The sequence below is a fragment of the Pongo pygmaeus genome, chromosome 14 (assembly GCF_028885625.2).
Source record: "Pongo pygmaeus isolate AG05252 chromosome 14, NHGRI_mPonPyg2-v2.0_pri, whole genome shotgun sequence".
NCBI classification, from domain to species: Eukaryota; Metazoa; Chordata; class Mammalia; order Primates; family Hominidae; genus Pongo; species Pongo pygmaeus.
Window position 1 is genome coordinate 88,751,017 of NC_072387.2, and position 19,585 is coordinate 88,770,601.

The 19,585-nt window shown below is 31.2% G+C and overlaps 1 protein-coding gene across 50 annotated transcripts in view; it reads right to left on the reverse strand.

Moving 5' to 3' along the window:
• Window positions 1–1,837: 1,837 nt before the first annotated feature.
• Window positions 1,838–19,585, reverse strand: part of RBM26 (RNA binding motif protein 26) — a 93,546-nt gene continuing 75,798 nt past the window's right edge. For 15 of the 50 annotated variants that reach the window (XM_063651026.1, XM_063651040.1, XM_063651034.1 and 12 more), the window contains 2 exons: window positions 12,367–12,480; window positions 10,193–10,709 (listed from right to left, as the gene is read on the reverse strand). In XM_063651026.1, the coding sequence (XP_063507096.1) occupies window positions 10,620–10,709; window positions 12,367–12,480 (204 nt within the window). In that variant the 3' untranslated portion in view covers window positions 10,193–10,619. Of the gene's footprint in view, window positions 5,014–9,439; window positions 10,710–10,729; window positions 11,302–12,366; window positions 12,481–19,585 lie in introns of those variants that run through there. The other 35 variants (XM_054447325.2, XM_054447310.2, XM_054447323.2 and 32 more) reach the window with 6 other exon arrangements.

Here is a 19,585-nt window from a genome sequence, read left to right on the forward strand (position 1 = left end):
AAAAAAAAAAAAAGCCTTTTCTGTTTATGACAAAAAAAAAAAAAAAAAAGATGGAAAAACTATTTCCCCATTATCTGGTTTTATTTTCATAGTCCAATTGACGCTTTATTTGTATCAGTATGAACTTCACGGGGAAAACACAAATTGCTTTTCTGGAGAAAAGGCGTTTGGAGTGTCGATTAAAAATATGGGGACGTTTTTGTTGAGTTTTTATTTGGCGGCTCTGTGAATTCTCATAGTAAATATAGTATGAAAAATGAAGATTCCAGTCCAGATTCTGACACTTATTTTACCTTATTTAATAAAAATAATCTCCCATACCTTTCAATAGACTCATGATGAGACTATCGAGTTTCTTGAAAACTTACAAAACATCTGTAGTTTCAAGAAAAAAAATCTGTATGGTATACAAAATCCTGGCAATTACATATTATGGAAAATATCCATAAGTGTCACTACTGCAGCAGAGCTTAACTACTGTATTAGGCATAATTTGGTTTCTGTTATGAATATGGAATAAATTCAGTAAGTTCTAACGTATTTCAGAGAAAATAACAGGCTGTTCACAAAGTAAAATTATGGCTTATTTATACATATCTGCTTTGTAAAAGAAAATTCAAAATGTATCACGAGTTTTAAAAACTATATATATTCACCAGGAAGTTCTGAGAATATATCATGAATATTCAAAGGCATGATGTTCACAGCATTGTTTATACTAAAAAGTGGAAAGGTTAAGTTCCCAAAATTAGAATTGATTCATTACATTGATTCATCTGCAAATAATGGAGGGGCCATTAAAAATAGTATCAATTATCATAAGGGAAAAAAGGTTACAAGGCAATAAAAATTATACAATTCCATTTTTAAAATGTCTGGAGATCATTTATAAATGACAGGCTATCATAGTACATCCACGCTTTTAAAAATTTTTAGCTTCTCCGCTGTATTACGTGATTAAAAAAAAGATTAAGGGACAAATTCCTTCACTGTGCAGAAACACTTTTCAGATAAGTGAAGGCTGACAACATGCTTAATCTGCAAATACTCCACGGGAGCTGGCCATACATGTTTGTGTGCATATACACAAACACATAACTTTTTAAAATAATTGTACCATTATTAACCAAAGTCCTCTACTTCACTAGATCTTTTAACTAGATTTTTACCAAAATTTGTGTATCTGTAGATGAGAATGTATTTTCTTGCAGAAGCAGTGTCACGTTACCATGTTACAGATGACAGAAGATACATATGCGATGAAAATCGAAATAATTCAAATTCATCATTCAATAAAACTATTAAATATGAAATGAACATGCTGAATGCTGGAAAAGCAGGCCAAATCAGATGTGGGAAAAAACGGTTCAGATGAACTGTGGAAATTACAGAAGTTCTGAAAACTTTCAACGGCTTTGCAAATTGACATTATTTAGCACTTTGTGTCTAATTTCACTTCAGAAACTATGGCATTCCTTCTTTAACATCAGAATAGTATTTTTATTCTTATCATTTATGATAAAGAGCATTTTTTGGCTGCCAAGCAGAGTAAGGAGAAAAACTTCCAAGCAGGAAAGGAGTCAGGAATTTGGGGGAAGGGTCATGAGGATTTGTGTATCTGTGAAAGGAGGAGACATAAAGCCAGTGACATATTGGTGCCAAAATTGACTTAATACAACTTAAAATGGAGGGTAAAGAGGGGAAGAGGAAATGTGGAGTCATTTCTTCGTATAAACATTTTCAGAATTCTCAATTATGTAATGCCTAATGAATGCAATTTTTTTCTAGTATAAATTAACTGATGCAAGATGTAGGACAATTTTAAAACGTTAACAACTGTTTTTAGTAAGACTTTTATTTTAAAAATTTTCAAAATATAAAAATAATAAACAATATGGATTTAACAAAACATAATTCAACTATAAATAATAAAAATGTTGACAACCCCACATAAACATTTAATACTATAAACATTCTAAGCATACAAGAGTAGTTTTCTAGTTCAAGTTTTATCTTTTTTCAGTTCAAGTTTTATTATTACTTTAAAAAAATAAACAAAAAAGCTGCTACAGCTTAACCAATTGCTTTCGCTCCACTCAAAGAGCAGGGAAATTTTTTCCCCATGCCAACACACATTCATGAAATGGGATACTTATGGGCACAGGTATTTAAAACTGGAACAATCCAGTCTCCAGACAAGAAGACTCCTTTGGTGTTTTTCAATTCAACAGTCCACAGAAATTGAGTTTAAATAAACCACTTATTAGAAGAAATCTTGCGCCAGACAATATGTTCTGAAGTAGCATCATACCCAAAACAGGTTTAGCCTTCGGAGAATGAAAAGCCGGCATCCATGAATGCTTTGCTGATACTTAAAACATTCTATCATATGAACATTCATTAAGGTGCTGGAAGGAAATCTTGGGGACAAAACAAAAAAATCGACACATCAATGCAAAAACCTACAATGCAGTAATACATCTCTTTACAACTCACCAAATGTTCCATAAATATTTAAGAATCACTATGCCTCCTGTTGAGTGACAGACATGGGAATTTAAAGCAAAGCAGGATTACATATTTTAGTATTAGAAAAGTTTTTCATTTGAAATAAGGGAAAACAGCCATGCTGAATGAGTTTTTGGATTCTAGCGAAATTAACTGCCTTCCTCTTAACAAAACAATTCTCTTTTTGGGAAGCTGGGCACAAATAAGTATAAGGTCATTCTGCATCATATTCTTAAATTATGATGTGTTTCTAATGGGCTGGGCTCTTTATCTGACTCAGCACAGACCACTTTTATAATTACCATGCTACATTATAATAAATCACAAGCCATCAGATTAAAACCTAACAAAGTCTGAACAATGGGTTCAAAAATGATACTGAAAGGTTTTATAGCACCAATGACTTTTTCCTAAGACACTTGAGGGGCCTGTATTATTTTAAAGTATGATTTATCTTGTAAACAAGACCAAAAATATTCAGTTGATCTGTATTTTGAGCATAAATATTTATAAACTCTATTAAAAAAACAAATATAGCATGACTAGAGCAGCTTAATAGTGTAAAATCTAAGTATATTGAAAAATATAAAGATATATAAAAGGCTTTCATTATGCAGTCATGCAGAGGAAACTGCTTCATTCAATTACACAAAAGTGATTCTGTACAGTTATCTACAATAGCTCCATGAGAATCCTATTTAGGAAAATAAAATAATGAAAACCTTACCTTTAATCAACATGGGCATTTTAAATATGTAACTGACTAGATCTCAAAGCAATTTTCAAAAAGCTCAGTGATCTTAGTGAGAATCAAGTCATCTTGAATTCTGATTCTCAATGGTATCTTCAATTTTGTTTTGCTTTGTTTTTAATTTTAAAAGCGAAAAATGAAAAATCAAACCAAACCAAACAAACAAAAACTCCAGGATGACAAAGTTGCAGGTAGTGGCATGTGGTCCATATCCATTAAACAATCAACACTGTTAACACCAAGTTTAGTGTCTTCAAACAATGGTCTTTACCCTAGCAGTAAACCACTGTAGTAGGGGCAGAAAATTCTTTGTTTACTATTTAAAATACTCAACTAATTTGGGGAAATATTTATGAATACCCTGTGGCTAGTTTGCAAATGTGAACCAAAAGTCTAACAAAAAAAAAAAAAAAAAAAAGGCCTTGTAGACTACTAGGACCTTAAAATATTAGAAGACTTTCCAAATTATGTATTTTTAACCAAACCTAGAATTAACCATGCTGTGTCCAACCAATGTGGATCAAAACAGTTAATTTACATTATGACTGATGTGTTTATTACATTCTTTTTATTTTTCATGACAAATACAATGCATACTCAAGGGGGAAAAAAACTTTGCAGAATATTCAGCTTTGCACCAAAAAAAAAAAAAGTGATAAAGGTAGTATGGCTGGATAAAAATAAAAACAAGGGTGAATAAAAATCAGTGTAAATTGGACTTTTCTAATATAGTTACTACCAAGTATAGCTTCAAACCTTTTAAATGCCTCCTGAGAATCTATGAAGGAATACTCAGAAACTAAGTGCAAACATTTCTTATAGTGCCCATTATAAAAAGGATATTGTGGGTACATATTTAGGATGAGATTTAATCATATTCTTTATAAGTAATTCTAAGCCATATTAAGCCATACTGCTTATAAATAATTTGGACATATACTTCTTAAAATGGTTAAAAACTAGTCTTTACCAATGTTAGGCACACAACACTATTTCCTCTTGCTTTAAAGGTCGTCTTCGATGTCTTGATTGAAAGTCAAAAAAATGTGAAAAAATTATGTTAAGACATGTAATTTTTAAAATATTTATAATCCACAGATCACTTGTCACTTGGAAGAAAATTATTTTCTTTGTTGGCTTTGAAGAGTTAAGAATTTTTTAAAAAATATTTGGGTAAATGACCTTGGCAACATCAGAAAGTATATTCAGAAGAAATGCACAAGCTATCACAGTACATAAAAAAGTACTTTATCATCTATTCAAATTTATTTTAAGTGGCTATCCTACTCCCAGAAATACACCTTAAGATCCCCCCAAAATTAAAACCAAACTCATGTTTAACTTTTTAATTCATTTTCATTTTAAATTGCTCATGCTAATGAACACAGTAGTATGGCTTTACAGATTTCCTAGACACAATCCTCAATTTGGCTCAGACTGAATATACGTCATCCAAGAGAACTTTTTTGTTCCTTCTTAAGGTGTTTAAAAAATAAATGGCTATAAAGTATGGGGAGAAAACATTTAAGAATAAGGTCAGAGCACACATTCAGATACACTTTGGACTCAGATGTACTCTTAGAGAACTGTAGAGATAAAATGCTAATTATAGTACATGTAAACATCTGTTCAAATTGATAAAGAGTGAACATAAAATAATAGGATGATATTATTTTAACAGTCGTCTCCAGACAGGAACTGGTCTTGCTCTTGCAGTCACAAAGCTAAATTCAGGCAATGATGATCTCTCTCTGCTGGAAAAAGAGAAGACTATTAAAAAAAACTTTGAAAATAGCAAATAAATCTAAAACTTGAATCACATCATAAATTGACCTCCAATCAAAGTTGCAGGAAAATTACACAAAGCTTTGGGCTAAAATGATTTTAACAAAACCTCTCTGCATCATGCTTCCTTCAAACATTAGGCTGCAAAAGATCACAGCATACAACATATCTATGGTCTAAAATTTTCATTAGGAAAACTAGTTAACTGATATGGAAAATCTTCACAGAGATGTGGGGAGGCAAAGAAATTTTAGGAAATCATGAACAAATTCCAAGATGTTGTAAATAAAAATGAAAACAGATACAATTTCCTTAACGTTTCCCAAAGATTTCAAAGTAATTGCAAGATACATCTAATTTCCTTAAACTCCATATGATAATCACTTCAGTTGTTAATCACATTATATGAAGTAAAAGTATACTAAGCACAAAGGCCCACAGTAAAAATAAAAGGAATACATGGAAATCAGACAGCGCCTGGTATACAAGGAGAGGCTAACTTTGGATGATGGGAAATGAGTAGATGGATGAAATAAACAGTGAGGGAGGAATTTAGGAAGTAGCAAGTATAAAAAGTGGATATGAAAAAAGTAGAATTTTAAAATGCTTTTAATCACATTAAGTAACAAGCACATAATATGGAAAAACTGCAAGTAAGTTATTACCAAATTAGGTGTTTTTCTACTAAGCAAGTTTGATGTTTTTCATTAGCAATTATTGGGAATGGCAGTCATGTTCACCAAAGTTTCTTTCCTAGGATTTTTAGGTAGCAACTTTGGAAGATTATCTATTGTCATCTGATAGGTATATAATGATCAGAAAGGAAAAATTTAAAAACTGCTCTTCCCTAAAGGCCTGTATACATACCTTTGAGCAACTAGCCAGTTCAAGTTAACAGGAACAAGGTAGTTCCTGAGATCTGGGAAAAGGAAATTTTCTTCTTGCCTTACAAATATTGTACACTAGAAATTTAACTCTGCATTAAATTTCCATTTGTAATTTACAGTATTTTATAAGAACAAGAAAAGCCCCGAGAGGAAGACCGAAAAGTTAACTAAGCTAGAATTTCACGCAGGAAATTTTTGTTTTAAAAGGCTAATACGACTTTTGTAAGTGTGGCGGGTGTGCGTGCGTGTGTGTGTGTGTGTGTGTGTGTGTGTGTTGGGTGGAGCTTACAAAATTTATATAAATTCTAGAAGAACTAAAACTAGTTTTCTATCATTAGTCTACATTGTGTGTAAGGGGGGAAAAGAAAACATATTGAGAAAGTTTGCTTCATACTCTAAAATAGCCAGTGATATTTCAACATACCAAATAAGCAACTGTTGCTTCCTTTTTGAACCCTTATAGCCAATGGTTAGTGTTCCAAGTAAGAGTGGATAGAGTCCCCCAAAATCAGTTCTAGTAAGAAGACATTTCTTTCAATTAAAGTTAGCCACACTTTCTACAGGAAATCAGCTAAAACGGTGAAGTCCTGTCTTTAAACTATTAGTTGTCACATTTAATCAAATCACAATAAAACAAAAGCTATGGAATACTCTCCCATTCCTGCAACATGTTTTCATCAAATGCTTGGGTATCAGTTAAATATAAAATTTAATTTGATTATGTTACAATTATCCAGTAACATTTAAAACAACACTGCTTAAGTAGAGACACAAAATATTGGGTGAAATATGTAAAACGACAACTCAACCATCCCTTGAAATAATCCTAATCAATCTTTTAACCAGTAATACACAATGTTCCTCAATTTTTTCCTGTAGGAAGAGGTGACCTACATTGCTGTCCTCAATCCTTTACCGACTCCCAACTCAGCCTGCAGCCCAGGTCTGTACTAAAGCAAAATAATCTGTTAGGAGAGCTGCAGAATTAAAAATGTGTTTCTAGTTTCAGGTAGCATATTGGTTTGGTTTTGTTTTTTTTAAAAAAGAGTAAACTGAGATGGAAAGGACAATTTAAATCCATATTGGTGAGAGAACTGACTGTATCTGCGCAAGTACTTCTACTTTAAAACTCTGAATTTAGAAGGAAAATGGAAAGTTACAATTGGGAAAAGGAAGTGCTGGTGAACACAGAAGTTCATCTCTATTTTATAGGCTGAATGTAATCTGTACTGGCAAATGCAAGCATGTAAGAACACTATACACAAAATTGTACCAAGAGGCATCATATAAATTATCATAAACAAATCCAAGTTGTTTCCAATGACAGAATGATAGAAAACAACAACGATAACAGGGAGAACTGGCTTAGATATATTAAATTGTTTTGTATCAAACACCAATATAGTACCAGGGAAACTACAGATGTAAAAGGGACCTTAGAGATCATCTAGTCCAACTCTTTACTTTACAGACAAGGAAACAACCCTGGATAAGGCAAGAGACTTGTCTAAGGCCACAGAGTTAGTTGTAGAATTGGGACCAAAAGCTAAATCTCTTATAAACCTTGTCTAGTATTCTAAACCAGATCACCTTTGGGTATAAAAATTAGTGGGATGGACTAGACTGGTAGCTCTTAGCATTTCTAATCATATACACTGACAGAAACCAAAAGTGTATTTTACCTCTGAAACAAGACTACAACATTTATTACCCCAAAATATTAATGCCTTACTAAATGTTGTGGAAATTCCACTAAGCCTACATATGTGTATACCTCCATCAATACTTGTAACCCCACAAGTGACAAACTCGAACTGTATCAATTGCTTAGCAAAATGCTCCCAGTGACTGAGGAGATCTTCAAGAGATTTTTGGAAAATTGATAAGAATTAACAAGGGAGGTATTTGTCACTCTATGATTGGAGATTTAAATATGCATTCATTCATTCATTAATTCATCCAACAAACATCTGAGTGCCCACTATAAGCCTGGCTTTGTGATAAGCACTAAAGATAAAATGATGAATAAGACATGGTCCACCTTCCTAGAGGAGCTTGTAATCTAGTGGGGAAGACAGACATAAACCAGATAAATTATATTACAATGTAAGTACTGTAACAGAGATATGAACAAAGTGCTGTATTAAAAGGGAGGGTATAAGTATGAACTGGCGAATGACCAAGAAGTCTGCTAATTTTGTGCAGGATCTTTGAGGCAAGAACTACCATATTTACTATAAACACAATCTCATGTTCCACTCCATCAGTAATTAGGAAAGCAGCAGCATCAATGTAGAGTCAAAAAAAAAAAAAAAAGTTGGCACTGAAATCAGAATGCTTGCATTCAAATCTATTTTCACCCACTAGCTATGACTGGGCAAATCATTCCATCTCTATTAGCCTAAGTTTCCTTATCTGTAAAATGGAAATGAACAACTCCTTCCTAAGTTTTAAATGAAAACATATGAAAGTACATGTAGAGTGCTAGTATTTATAAACAAGTAAAAAATTCAGTAGCAACTTAATACTAAGTAATATTTATAATTAAAATCATATTAATACTACGAATAATATAACTGTAAACCTAATTAAGGTTGGTAAGATTTAATCTCCATTCTTTGGGATCACACTGAAACATATTTGTCTTCTGATTCATTCAAAGCAACATGGCTTAAAACATTTTAAGTTCTAGGAAAACTGATTAGCTATTCATGGACTGAAATAAACAGAATATGTATTTTCAGTTACATTGTAAGGGAATTTTATAATTTTTGAAATATCAGGCTAAAACATACTAATCAAATTATAAAGCCAAAAATTAGCATGGAGATTTAACTGGCCCTTGAAAGATTTACTTTCTTTATAATACCTGTTTGGTGTAAAGAGAAGAAACGTGAGCCTCTGCCAATTTGGCACCTTTCACGACTACTAAAAAGAAAAGAAAACAAACTTACCTAATGAATCAGAATAGCACATAGTCAACATACAAGAGACTACATAAAAATAGATCTTTGATTTAAATATATAAGTAAAAATAGTGACTTTTTGAGCAAAGTCACTATTTTGACAACTGAAATCTGATTTTGAAATTTTAAATATAAACGTAGACACGAATTGCAAGGCAAAGCATTTCCATGAAATAGTGTTACCATCAAGAAAATATACACAACTTCAACCCCAATTAGGGGAGTATGGGGAAGAAGAAAAAGAACAACATCCTTAAGTTACTCCACTGGCAGAAGACTATGGTGGTGGTGGAACAACAGCTTTTGATTGTGAGGACCCCAATATGGAAGAAAGTAATTTTTTAAATGTGATTTTTTAATATTATCACTATAATCTCGAGAGGCAGAAACACTTGCAATAGAAATGATGAATTTTAAAATATAAATATGTAATCTCCCACCCCCAATCTACAAAGAATGCATTTATTTCCTGGGAACTGCCATATCAACTTTCAATGATCATGTTCATTTGCAAAAGAAATCCACTTAAAAAAATCACAGTATTGTTGCAAACGTCAAAGATTTTTATACAAGTATAGGAAGTACACACTTAAAATATCAGACTGGAACACTTACCAAACAGTGTTTTCCTAAAGTAGTATCTATAGTACATTTCTTTATTCATATATCTTCAAATGGTCAAGTTTTCTTTCATACATCCAAAATGTAATGTGATGTTTTCTTATTCACCAAATGTTAGCTCTACTTGCAGTCTGGTTCCAAACTAATCAGCCTGCTTTTAAATTTTAAGACATTTGTTGAAAATTTATAGGATCAAACCAAACTCAAGTGGTATAATTTTTAAACATTGGATTGTACATTATTGTAAGGGTACCAGTAACCATTATTATTAAGAATAAGTTAGTGATTATAGCTCCTTTTGTGATAATTGGGGGGAAGGGTAGAAGGGTAGATCACCATCTGGAATGGTCTATTTTAATTTTTTTCTTTTCTTTCTTTTTTTTCTTTTCTTTTTTTTTTAAATCAAGGAACATTGTCTTGGCTTTTTTTTTTTTTTTTTTTTTTTTTTTGTCATTGCTTTTCTCTTTTCTTTCCTTTTTTTTTTTTTTAAAGAGACCATTCCACTTTATTATAACATCCAGATGCAAAAGGACTCATGTAAAGCAGTCATACACCATTATCATTAAAACCCATATGGTAAAATACATACACAGTCCAACAAAAGGCTAATACATAGTAAAGCCTAAGCATACTACTATGTAATATTATAATACATAACTTGGAGACTTTAGTTAGAGTACTATGTTATCTATTCAGTTTTGAAAACATTCATTAAGATTTTAAATGCAAATTCATTCCTTATTTGGAATAAAACAAAGTCTTCTAAGTTATAACAAGTATTGGTCATAAGTTTTCAGACCTATTCATTAAATTACAAAGAACCCAAAGAATTCTGTGATGTCCAGTAGAAGTATGTAATAAAAACATTGCATATGTTTCTAGTGTGATGTCTTTAGCAATTGTTTACTGAAATAAAATGCAAACATCAATCTTTCAAAATACAAGATCAGAAGGTAGTTTTCTTCTTTTTTGTCTATTTGTGAAATCCATCTTCATCACATTTTACCAAAAATTGTTTTTACAAATATGTAAAAGTACATTAGATAATACTAATGAAACACAGGTAGAGTTCTAGCATATGTAGATCAATGATCAGTCAAATCATCTTCTCCAAGAACGAGATTCATTGTCCTCTTCTTCTTCATCATCATCTTGAAGTAATGAGTCATCCACCAAAGACTCTTCCTGAAACTTTAGGTTAAAATGTATTTAGGAATTTACCCAAAAAAAAAAAAAAAAAGAAAAGAAAAAAAAGGTGACACTTTTAAATACTCATCTCTCTCAACAGAGTTGAATACAAAAGGTATTTTTATAGCTAGAACATTCACAAAACAAAGAAAAGCAACATTTAACCACTCAATCGTTTCTCTATATGATCTATTCTATTGCTTGCATGAAATGCACTAAACAAATATCAAATAAAGCCTTTGTACATGCCATTTTTTCCTGCCTCTCTTTAGCAAGTTAAGCCATCTTCTGTACCTTTAAAATATTGGTCAAACTTTTTTAAAAAAGAAAATAAGTTTTCTCTAATTTACCCTCCTAACCTTGAATACTAAAATCAACCAATGACTTGTATAAAATTCTACCAAGATTTATATTTATATTTAGTTTCTGCTGTATGCAACAAACATTTTCTATTATTGCATTCCTTTCTTTTCCCCATTCCCTTCATAAACACTTCTCAGACTGCTATTTCAAACTTTTCAAAATACCTAATACCAGGAGCTCTCCTGCTTTTCTCCCCATTCAATTCAAACTCATGGAAGGACAAAGGTATAATCTAAAATATAAAATGACAAATCATGTATATGAGTTTCAAAATATACATTTTTATTCTTGCATTTGACTACGGATATGTATAACAGCCTTGAAATGCTCTTCAAACAAAATGAAGTGCCATTATGAAGGTAAAACATGGAATTATTTAGTTTCCCCACCTTACCTTTATTTCTTAACTTAAACTTTTTCCTAAAGTTTATTTTGTAATTAGTTAAGAGTTGCTTACTTTCAAGTTTTTGGTTTCAAAGGGCTCTAACACTTCACTGGCCCGTACCTCTTAGCCATCAGACTAATTGCTGTTACTCAAAGAAAATGCACACTTTCATTTTTCCTGACGCTTATCCCTCCATCTAAAATACCTCTCAATTATATTCCCAGCTCCAGTTCTAGCTTATGAAAGCTGTTTTACTGCTTAGGGCCCAGTTCCACTGTCAATACCTCCTTTAAAATTTTTGGGATGGAAACAATCACTCCTTCCTCTGAGTTTCCAGAGCATGTTGTTCAAATCTTTATTCAGCATTATCAGTCTGCCTTTTATTGTAACTAGTTTCTTATGTGTCTGCCACCACCCCTCTTTTCAGATTATAAGCTCCTTGATGATAGATAGGGACCGTGTCTTATTCATTTTTGTGCCTATGACAGTATCTACCATATAACAGGCATTCATTCTAATGACTAAAATGATATATGAATTAAAATAAAGGAAAGCTGAAATGTTAATAAAGCAACTGAGAATAGATTATCCTAAAACTTAAAATATTACAAGATTTCCTGTGGATAAAAATCTAATGAATAATTATTGTCTCTAAGGGTAAATAAAAATTGAGTATATATATATATATATATATATATATATGATTTTCATATATTCTTTTTGAATTAGCAATCCACATTTCTTCTCATTATCCAGAAAATTTAAAGTTGTTTGCATTTATCTGATATCCCCTGCCTGGACTATGGGTCAGGAATAAAAGTTTTATGTTAAAATCACAGCCATAAAAATCACATTTTATATAAAAGCTATGAATGATTAAGGGTAAAAATAAGTGGAAAAAAAGTAACATACTTCTTCTTCATCAGGCTCAACTTCTTCTGTTTCAACAGCTGAAATATTAGTTACTGGTTTATTCCATGCCAGTTTTAGATCTTGCCCTTTGAAACGAGCTCCATGAACTGCAGCCTAAAATGATTAAAAATATTGGAATATAAGACATTAAAAATTTCTGAAGAAAAAAATAAATTTCATAATGCCTAACATTAAAATTAAAGTAGCTAAAGACAACTGAAGATGGCTATCTACCCATTTGCTTTTTGATTATTTACTATTCAATTTACTATTCTTATAATTTACACTTTACTTTTTATGGTTATTTACTCCTACAATCAGACTAGTAATTGCAAATTCCTTTAAAAAGAAAATAAGAATAATTTCTCATAATAAAATATAGCTATTTCACTACTGGCCAATATTTGACTAAAAGAAATATGTCTACATGTTTATAACACAATGACAACTGCTGTTTAAGATGACAATCCCAAGGTACTTCAAGATCCTAGTTTCAGTGTCTGAATCAATGTCTAAATTAGGATCAATATGCTAAATATATTTTATTTCAATTACTGTTCATTTACAAATGGTATATAGTAATTATTAATCTTTAATAATTTTGCATGTGTAAAGTATATTATTTTCAAATTACATCAAATGACCAACTACCATAAAATGTTTATTGTAAAACTAATACAAAATTTAAGTGTCTCAATGAAAGGAAAAAAAAACCCTCTGAACTTTTCTATTGAAAAACAGTTTTTCCTACCAAGGTTTTATAACTGAATATAAAACGCGAACTTACAAAATAGTCATGTCTAAGTACTTGCTATATTAAGTGGCTGGTTTGGAAACTGCATTCAAATTAGAGTAACATGAACTAAGGTAAATCAGTGTTAGCAACATATTGCCAATAACTTATACTCACACAAGATTTATAATACAATCTCAAAGTACAGCATAATGTGAAATGTAGAAACAATTACATATTCAATGATATTTGACATAAGTTGTGTGGTATTAAAATCCCCAGGTATAAATTTTAAACCTGCACATATAAATTTATGATAAATCTAAAAGATTTCATGCCTGTTCAAATGCTGCTCAGAGTATTTTTGTCACAATGTCATACAACTAGAATTTTTTTAAAACGTACTTATATGTATTTTAGTTCCAGGACAACTTGCAATTTTTTGAAGCTATCACTATTACATAAAAATGTATCATATTCTATAAGGAATTCCAACTGTTTAATGCAAAGTACCTACTCATAAAACTCACCCTTACGTTCAGCTAAAAAAAACTCACCTAAAAAGAAAGTTACTGACATTTTCAAAAGAAGTTATTGACAAAAATTTCTGATGATCTAACTTTACACATCTCTATATTCAACACACAGCTCCTCAAATCTGTAAGATGAGCCTACAACTTTCTAAAGTTTCAACTTTAATTACAAGATGATTTACAAACTTTTTATTAACATTGCTCCATTACAAACTTGAGAATTAGGCTGTGTAAATTTTTGAAAGAACAGAGTTTTTGCTTTGTGAAGATGTAAATTTACTCAGGAAAACTAAGAACTTCTGATGTTATAAGAAACATCTTTCATAATTACTTTCATTTTGATAAAACTATGTTTTTATATTAGAAAAGTTCAAGAAACCAATATTTCAGGTAATTGCAACATAAAATCTTTAAAGCTTAAACAATTCCTTCTGCAACCCACCCATTTCACTTTTTACAAAGAGTCAAAATTTCAGGCCACATAATGTAAAAAAGCACAGTCCATGATTATCCCTAGCCCTAAGAGATAACCACTATTCTGTGAGGAATTCGGAGTTAAATCCTACATATATTTTTCTATACACATACTAAAAGAACTTCTGTATACAAATATGTATGATATGTATACGGAAACATACTAGTTTATAACTTCATAGTTAAATTATTAACCCAATTCTTTTCATAAATATCTCTCAATGTCCATACCAATAAATCTGTCACTTTTCTTGAATGGCCATATATATTTAGCATAATTAAAGCAATTTCTACAGAGATGAACAATCTTGTGTATTTGTACATCTTGTGTGACTTTCTATTAGAAGTGAAATGTTTGACTTTTTTCACAATCTGGCCTGCTTGTATTTTTCTAATTGAATGAAGTTTGGTGATATTTTGGGCAAAATATTTTCCCCAATTGGATTTTGATTTTATGATGCACCTTTTATTGGAGAGAAAGGGGTTGTTGTTGTTCTTTTGTTTTTGTCATGAACAAGTTTTAAATTTTTCATGTACTGGAATTTACCAATGTTTTCCTTTATGAATATCGTGCCACACCTTAAAAAGCCCTCTCAATATTAAGACTATTTTTTAAAAAATCCGTAGGATTTTACTGTTTAAAAAAAAGAATTTTGTAGCATGTATTAAATGTTTTATGTATTAAAAAAAGAAAAAAAATTCATCCAATTTACATTTATTTGGATATTTAAAAAAGACATAATGCTGTCTTTTTTCCAAATAGCTAGTCAATTGTCCCAACAGCATTTACTGAATAACTTGTTTTATTCCTTGATTTAAAACAACTCCTTTGTGACCCATTAAAATCCTCATAAAGTCAGGCACCACAGAACAATGTTTTGGTCAACAATGACTATACACAAAAGTGGTGCCCTAAGATTTTTTTTTTTTTCTAAGATTTTAATAAACCTGAAAAATTCCTATTGCTTAGTGATCTTATAACTATCATAATACATTACTCACATGGTGATACTGGTGTAAACAAACCGATTGTGCTGCCAGTCCAGTCATATAAAAGTATGGCACGGACAATTATGTACAGCATAATACTTGAATATGGTGGCAAACGACTGTTACTAGTTTACGTATTTACTATACTATACTCTTTATCATTATTTTAGAGTGTACTCTAATTTTTTTAAGTTAATTATAAAACAGCCTCAGGCAGGTTCCTCAGGAAGTATTTCAGAAGAATTGTAATCGTAGGCCACTGCCTATGATACACACATTGCCTATGACAGCTGTGTGTGTGTTACTGCCCCTCAAGACTTTCCAGTGGGACAAGACGTAAAGGTAGAAAACGGTGATACTGATGATTCTGACCATGTTTAGGCATAGGCTAATGTATGTGTCTGTGTCTTAGTTTTTAATTAAAAGTTTAAAAAGTAAAACATAAAAAAATGTTAAAAATAGACAAAAGCTTATTGAATAAGGATATAAAGAAAGTATTTTTGTACAGCTGTGCAACGTGTCTGTTTTATGCTAAGTGGCATTACAAGAGTCAAAAAGTTTTTAAAAATTGTAAAGTTTAAAAGTAAAAGTTATAGCAAACTAAGGTTAATTTATTATTAAAGAAAGATAAGATGTTTTTATAAACTTAGTATAGTCTAAGTGTATAGTGTTTATAAGGTCTAAAGTACAAGTCTATAAAATAGGATAGTAATGTTCTAGGCCTTTACATTCACTCACTAACTCACCCAGAGCAATTTCCAGTCCTGCAAATGCCATTCATGGTAGGTATCCCATACAGGTACACCATGTTTTATCTTTTATACCCTATTTTTACTGTACCTTTTCTATGTTTAGATATGTTTACCTACACAAATACTTACCATTGTGTTACAAGTGCCTCAGTATTCAGTATAGTTAACACAATGCCAGAGATTCGTAGCCTAAGACCAACAGGCTATGTACCATATAGTGTAGGTGTGTAGTAGGTTATATCATTTATGTTTGTGTAAATACACTCTGTGATGTGTACACAACAATGAAATTGTCTAACAACACATTTTTCAGGTCATATCCCTCTTAAGTGGCACATGATTGTACAAACTTAGGTCTATTTCTGAACTGTATTGTATTATCTGCTTTGTACTGCTTTTTAACAGTACAAATAATTAATGCAAATAACTTCTTACAGTATGCTATTGCAGTGCTTCAAGAGTTATGCATGTACTTTAAAATTTCATTAAAATATATTTTTAAAAGTGAACTGTATAGCCATTTATAAAATGTTAAGGAACACCATGTTTAAATGTGCTCTACAGGATGCCTACTTGGGCAAGGAGGTAGTGGTCAAAAAGGTGAAAGTGGAGCTAAATGTAAAAACCCACAAAATATGAAAGAGGTGGGAAATAGTATCAGATGAAGATAAAATTTGCTTCCCAATGCAAATGTAGCTGATAATCTAGATTAAAAAGATAATTTTTGAAAAAACTACCAAAGTACCAAACTAAAGCCAGCAAAGATAAACAAATCATTTCTACAAAACAGCCTGTAAAAAGACACGTTTAATCATTAGATACTGATAGTTTCACAAATGAATTCTATTAAAATTTTTTTAAAAATATTTCCAATGCAACTTAAATTATCTCAGAAAGCAAAGAATAATGGAAACTTTCCAATGACAGGTAATAGAGATACCTGACAAAAATATCCCTCCCAAAATTTACAAACCAATCTTACTTTTGAAAATTATTTTAAAAAGTAAAAAGAGAAAGAAAGAGACTTTAGTGATTTTTAAAAATACAATACTATGAGATTTAAACCAGAAGAGAATGATTAGAAGCAGTACAATGAAATAAGGTGAAAAAGAAAAAAAATTCACTGTTATACAAACATCAAAAAGCATTATAAAAATCAATTTCTAGCCTGGGCGTAGTGACAGAAACCTGTAATTCTAGTACTTTGTGAGGCTGAGAAAGGCAGACTGGTTGAGCTCAGGAGTTCAAGACCAGCCTGGGCAACATGGTGAGACCCCATCTCTACAAAAAATACAAAAATTAGCCAACTGTGGCAGCATGTGCCTATAGTCCCAGCTACTTGGGAGACTGAGGTGGGAGGATCACTTGAGCTCAGGAAGTCAAGGCTGCAGTGAGCTGTGATCAGACCACTGCACTCTAGCCTGGGTGACAGAATGAGAACTTGTCTCAAAAAAAAAAAAAAAAAAAAAAAAAAAAAGTCCATTTCTGATCAAAAATCTTAATGAAACAGAGTCATTTGTATTCTACCTTAAGATAAAAAGCCAGCATCACACATAATACTGAAAATACTAGAAGCATTTTCATTCTGCAAAAAAGTCAGTCACTATTATTACCGATGTTTTTAACATTTTTCTAAAGGTAAACAATTAAATAACAAAAAGTAGTAAGTGTAGAAATGTGAGAGGTAAAACTATGTTTAACCAAAGATAAACTGAATGAAAACCCAAAAAACCCGAGAGCAAAATTAAAACCATCAAATAGTTTGATAAGATGGCAGTTACACATTTAATAAAAAAAGATGAACAGTCTTCCTACATATGAAGAACCAATAGAAAATATTATGGAACAAAAGATCTCATTTAAAATACCAATAAAAAGATGAATTATTATGGGGAAATTTATAAGCGACATATGTTGTCTATATAAAGAAACCATAAGCAGGGAGGGTGGGAGACAGATGAGGGTTGAAAAATTACCTAATGGGTACAATGTTCACTATTTGGGTAATGGGTATACTAGAACCCCAAACCCTACCAGTATGCAATATACTCATTAACAAACGTGCATGTGTACTCCCTGAATCGAAAAATTAAATTAATTTTTAAAAAAGAAAACCTTAACACTAGTAAGTAATATATACTGGCTATATTAAAAAAATTAAAATGCTCTTACAATGTAAAAAGTACTGAAGAACTTGAAAGACAATGAGGTTTTAGAGGAAGATTTAGTATTTGAGGAAAATTTAGTATTATTATGTTCATTCTCCCATAACTTAGTCTATCTTTTTGAAACTCAGTTTATTCAAAAGTTTACATAGAAAATAAACACTTAAAACATACCAGCAAGATTCTGAAAGTGAGTAATAATTGGGTGTGAGAGGGAATCCAAACTGCCCTGACAAACTACTGAGATATATTAGAAAGCTAGTTTAATTAAAACAGTGAGAAACAGGCACATGAAGAGAGAACTCATCAATGGAAGAGTCTGGAATACACCCAAATAAACATATCAGAAATTTATATATTTCACATAAGCTTGGAAAAACTAGATTTAACTAATGAACCCAATAGGCTTCCTATTTTGCTCCTTAGACCAAATAAGTTCCACGTAAATTTTTTAAAAAGTGAATGTAAAGTCTTCAAAGAAAAAAAAAAAGCCTATTAAGAGTACTAGAAAAAACAAGGGAAAATGTTTATCATCTCAGATTGGTGAAAGCCTTTCAAACTATAAAAAAAGATTAACCAGACAATTAACTATTACTGTGGAAAATACAGCATAACTGAAAATTCATAAAAATATAACCTATGAGCTAATTTCCAAATATACAAAGAGCCTCTGCATTAAGTTAAAAAAAAAAAAAAAAAAAGACTCAGCAAAATAATAGAATGGGCAAATGACATTAACAGTTGATAGACATAAAAACAAACAGCATTTAGTTAAACATGAAAATGGCTCAACTACAATCAGAAAAGTGAATTAAAACCTAAATGAGTTTCTATTTCAGTTTGATAAACTGAAGATAAAACTGACACCCCACTCCAATAAAAATAAGGACAAACTACATACCTACGGATTTTTTTTTTTTAATAAGAAAAGTAGTAAAACCACTATGTTGCGTACACACTATGGCAAGAGTGTAGGGAAGGAAAAAGCACTCTCATACATCTTTGGTGGGCAAATAAGTATAACCTGTATGGTGGGCAATTTTCATCAAAAATTTAAACATCTTTGGTGGGCAAATAAGTATAACCTGTATGGTGGGCAATTTTCATCAAAAATTTAAACGTACATATCCTTTCACCCAGCATGTTGGTGTCAGTGAGAAAGGTGGTAAAAAGTAGAGACATTAAGACCCATGAGATTAAGTAAAAACCATATAGTCTAGAATTAACAAGTATCAGAGTGAATTCTGAATTTATCTTTACCTATCTACTTGTATGTGTGTATTTATGTGTATGTATTAAAAACTTTATAGCCCCAAATTAAATGCAAAGTATCAGTATGAGCTCTAAATTTATTTCTTTATACATGTGTATATATGTTTTTTTTCACTCCCAGTTCTGACAACTGAAAAGGATTAGTGATAGTAACATACTTAATAGTAATGCGTACCCCTAGTACCCAAACTGTAGTGTCTAAATATGTTTGCCTAATAAATAAACCAAAGCTCCTTAGAGAAAGGGTCAATTCCAGGTCTGGAAGAGACAGTGTTTAAAATGAACCTAGAACACCTTCTC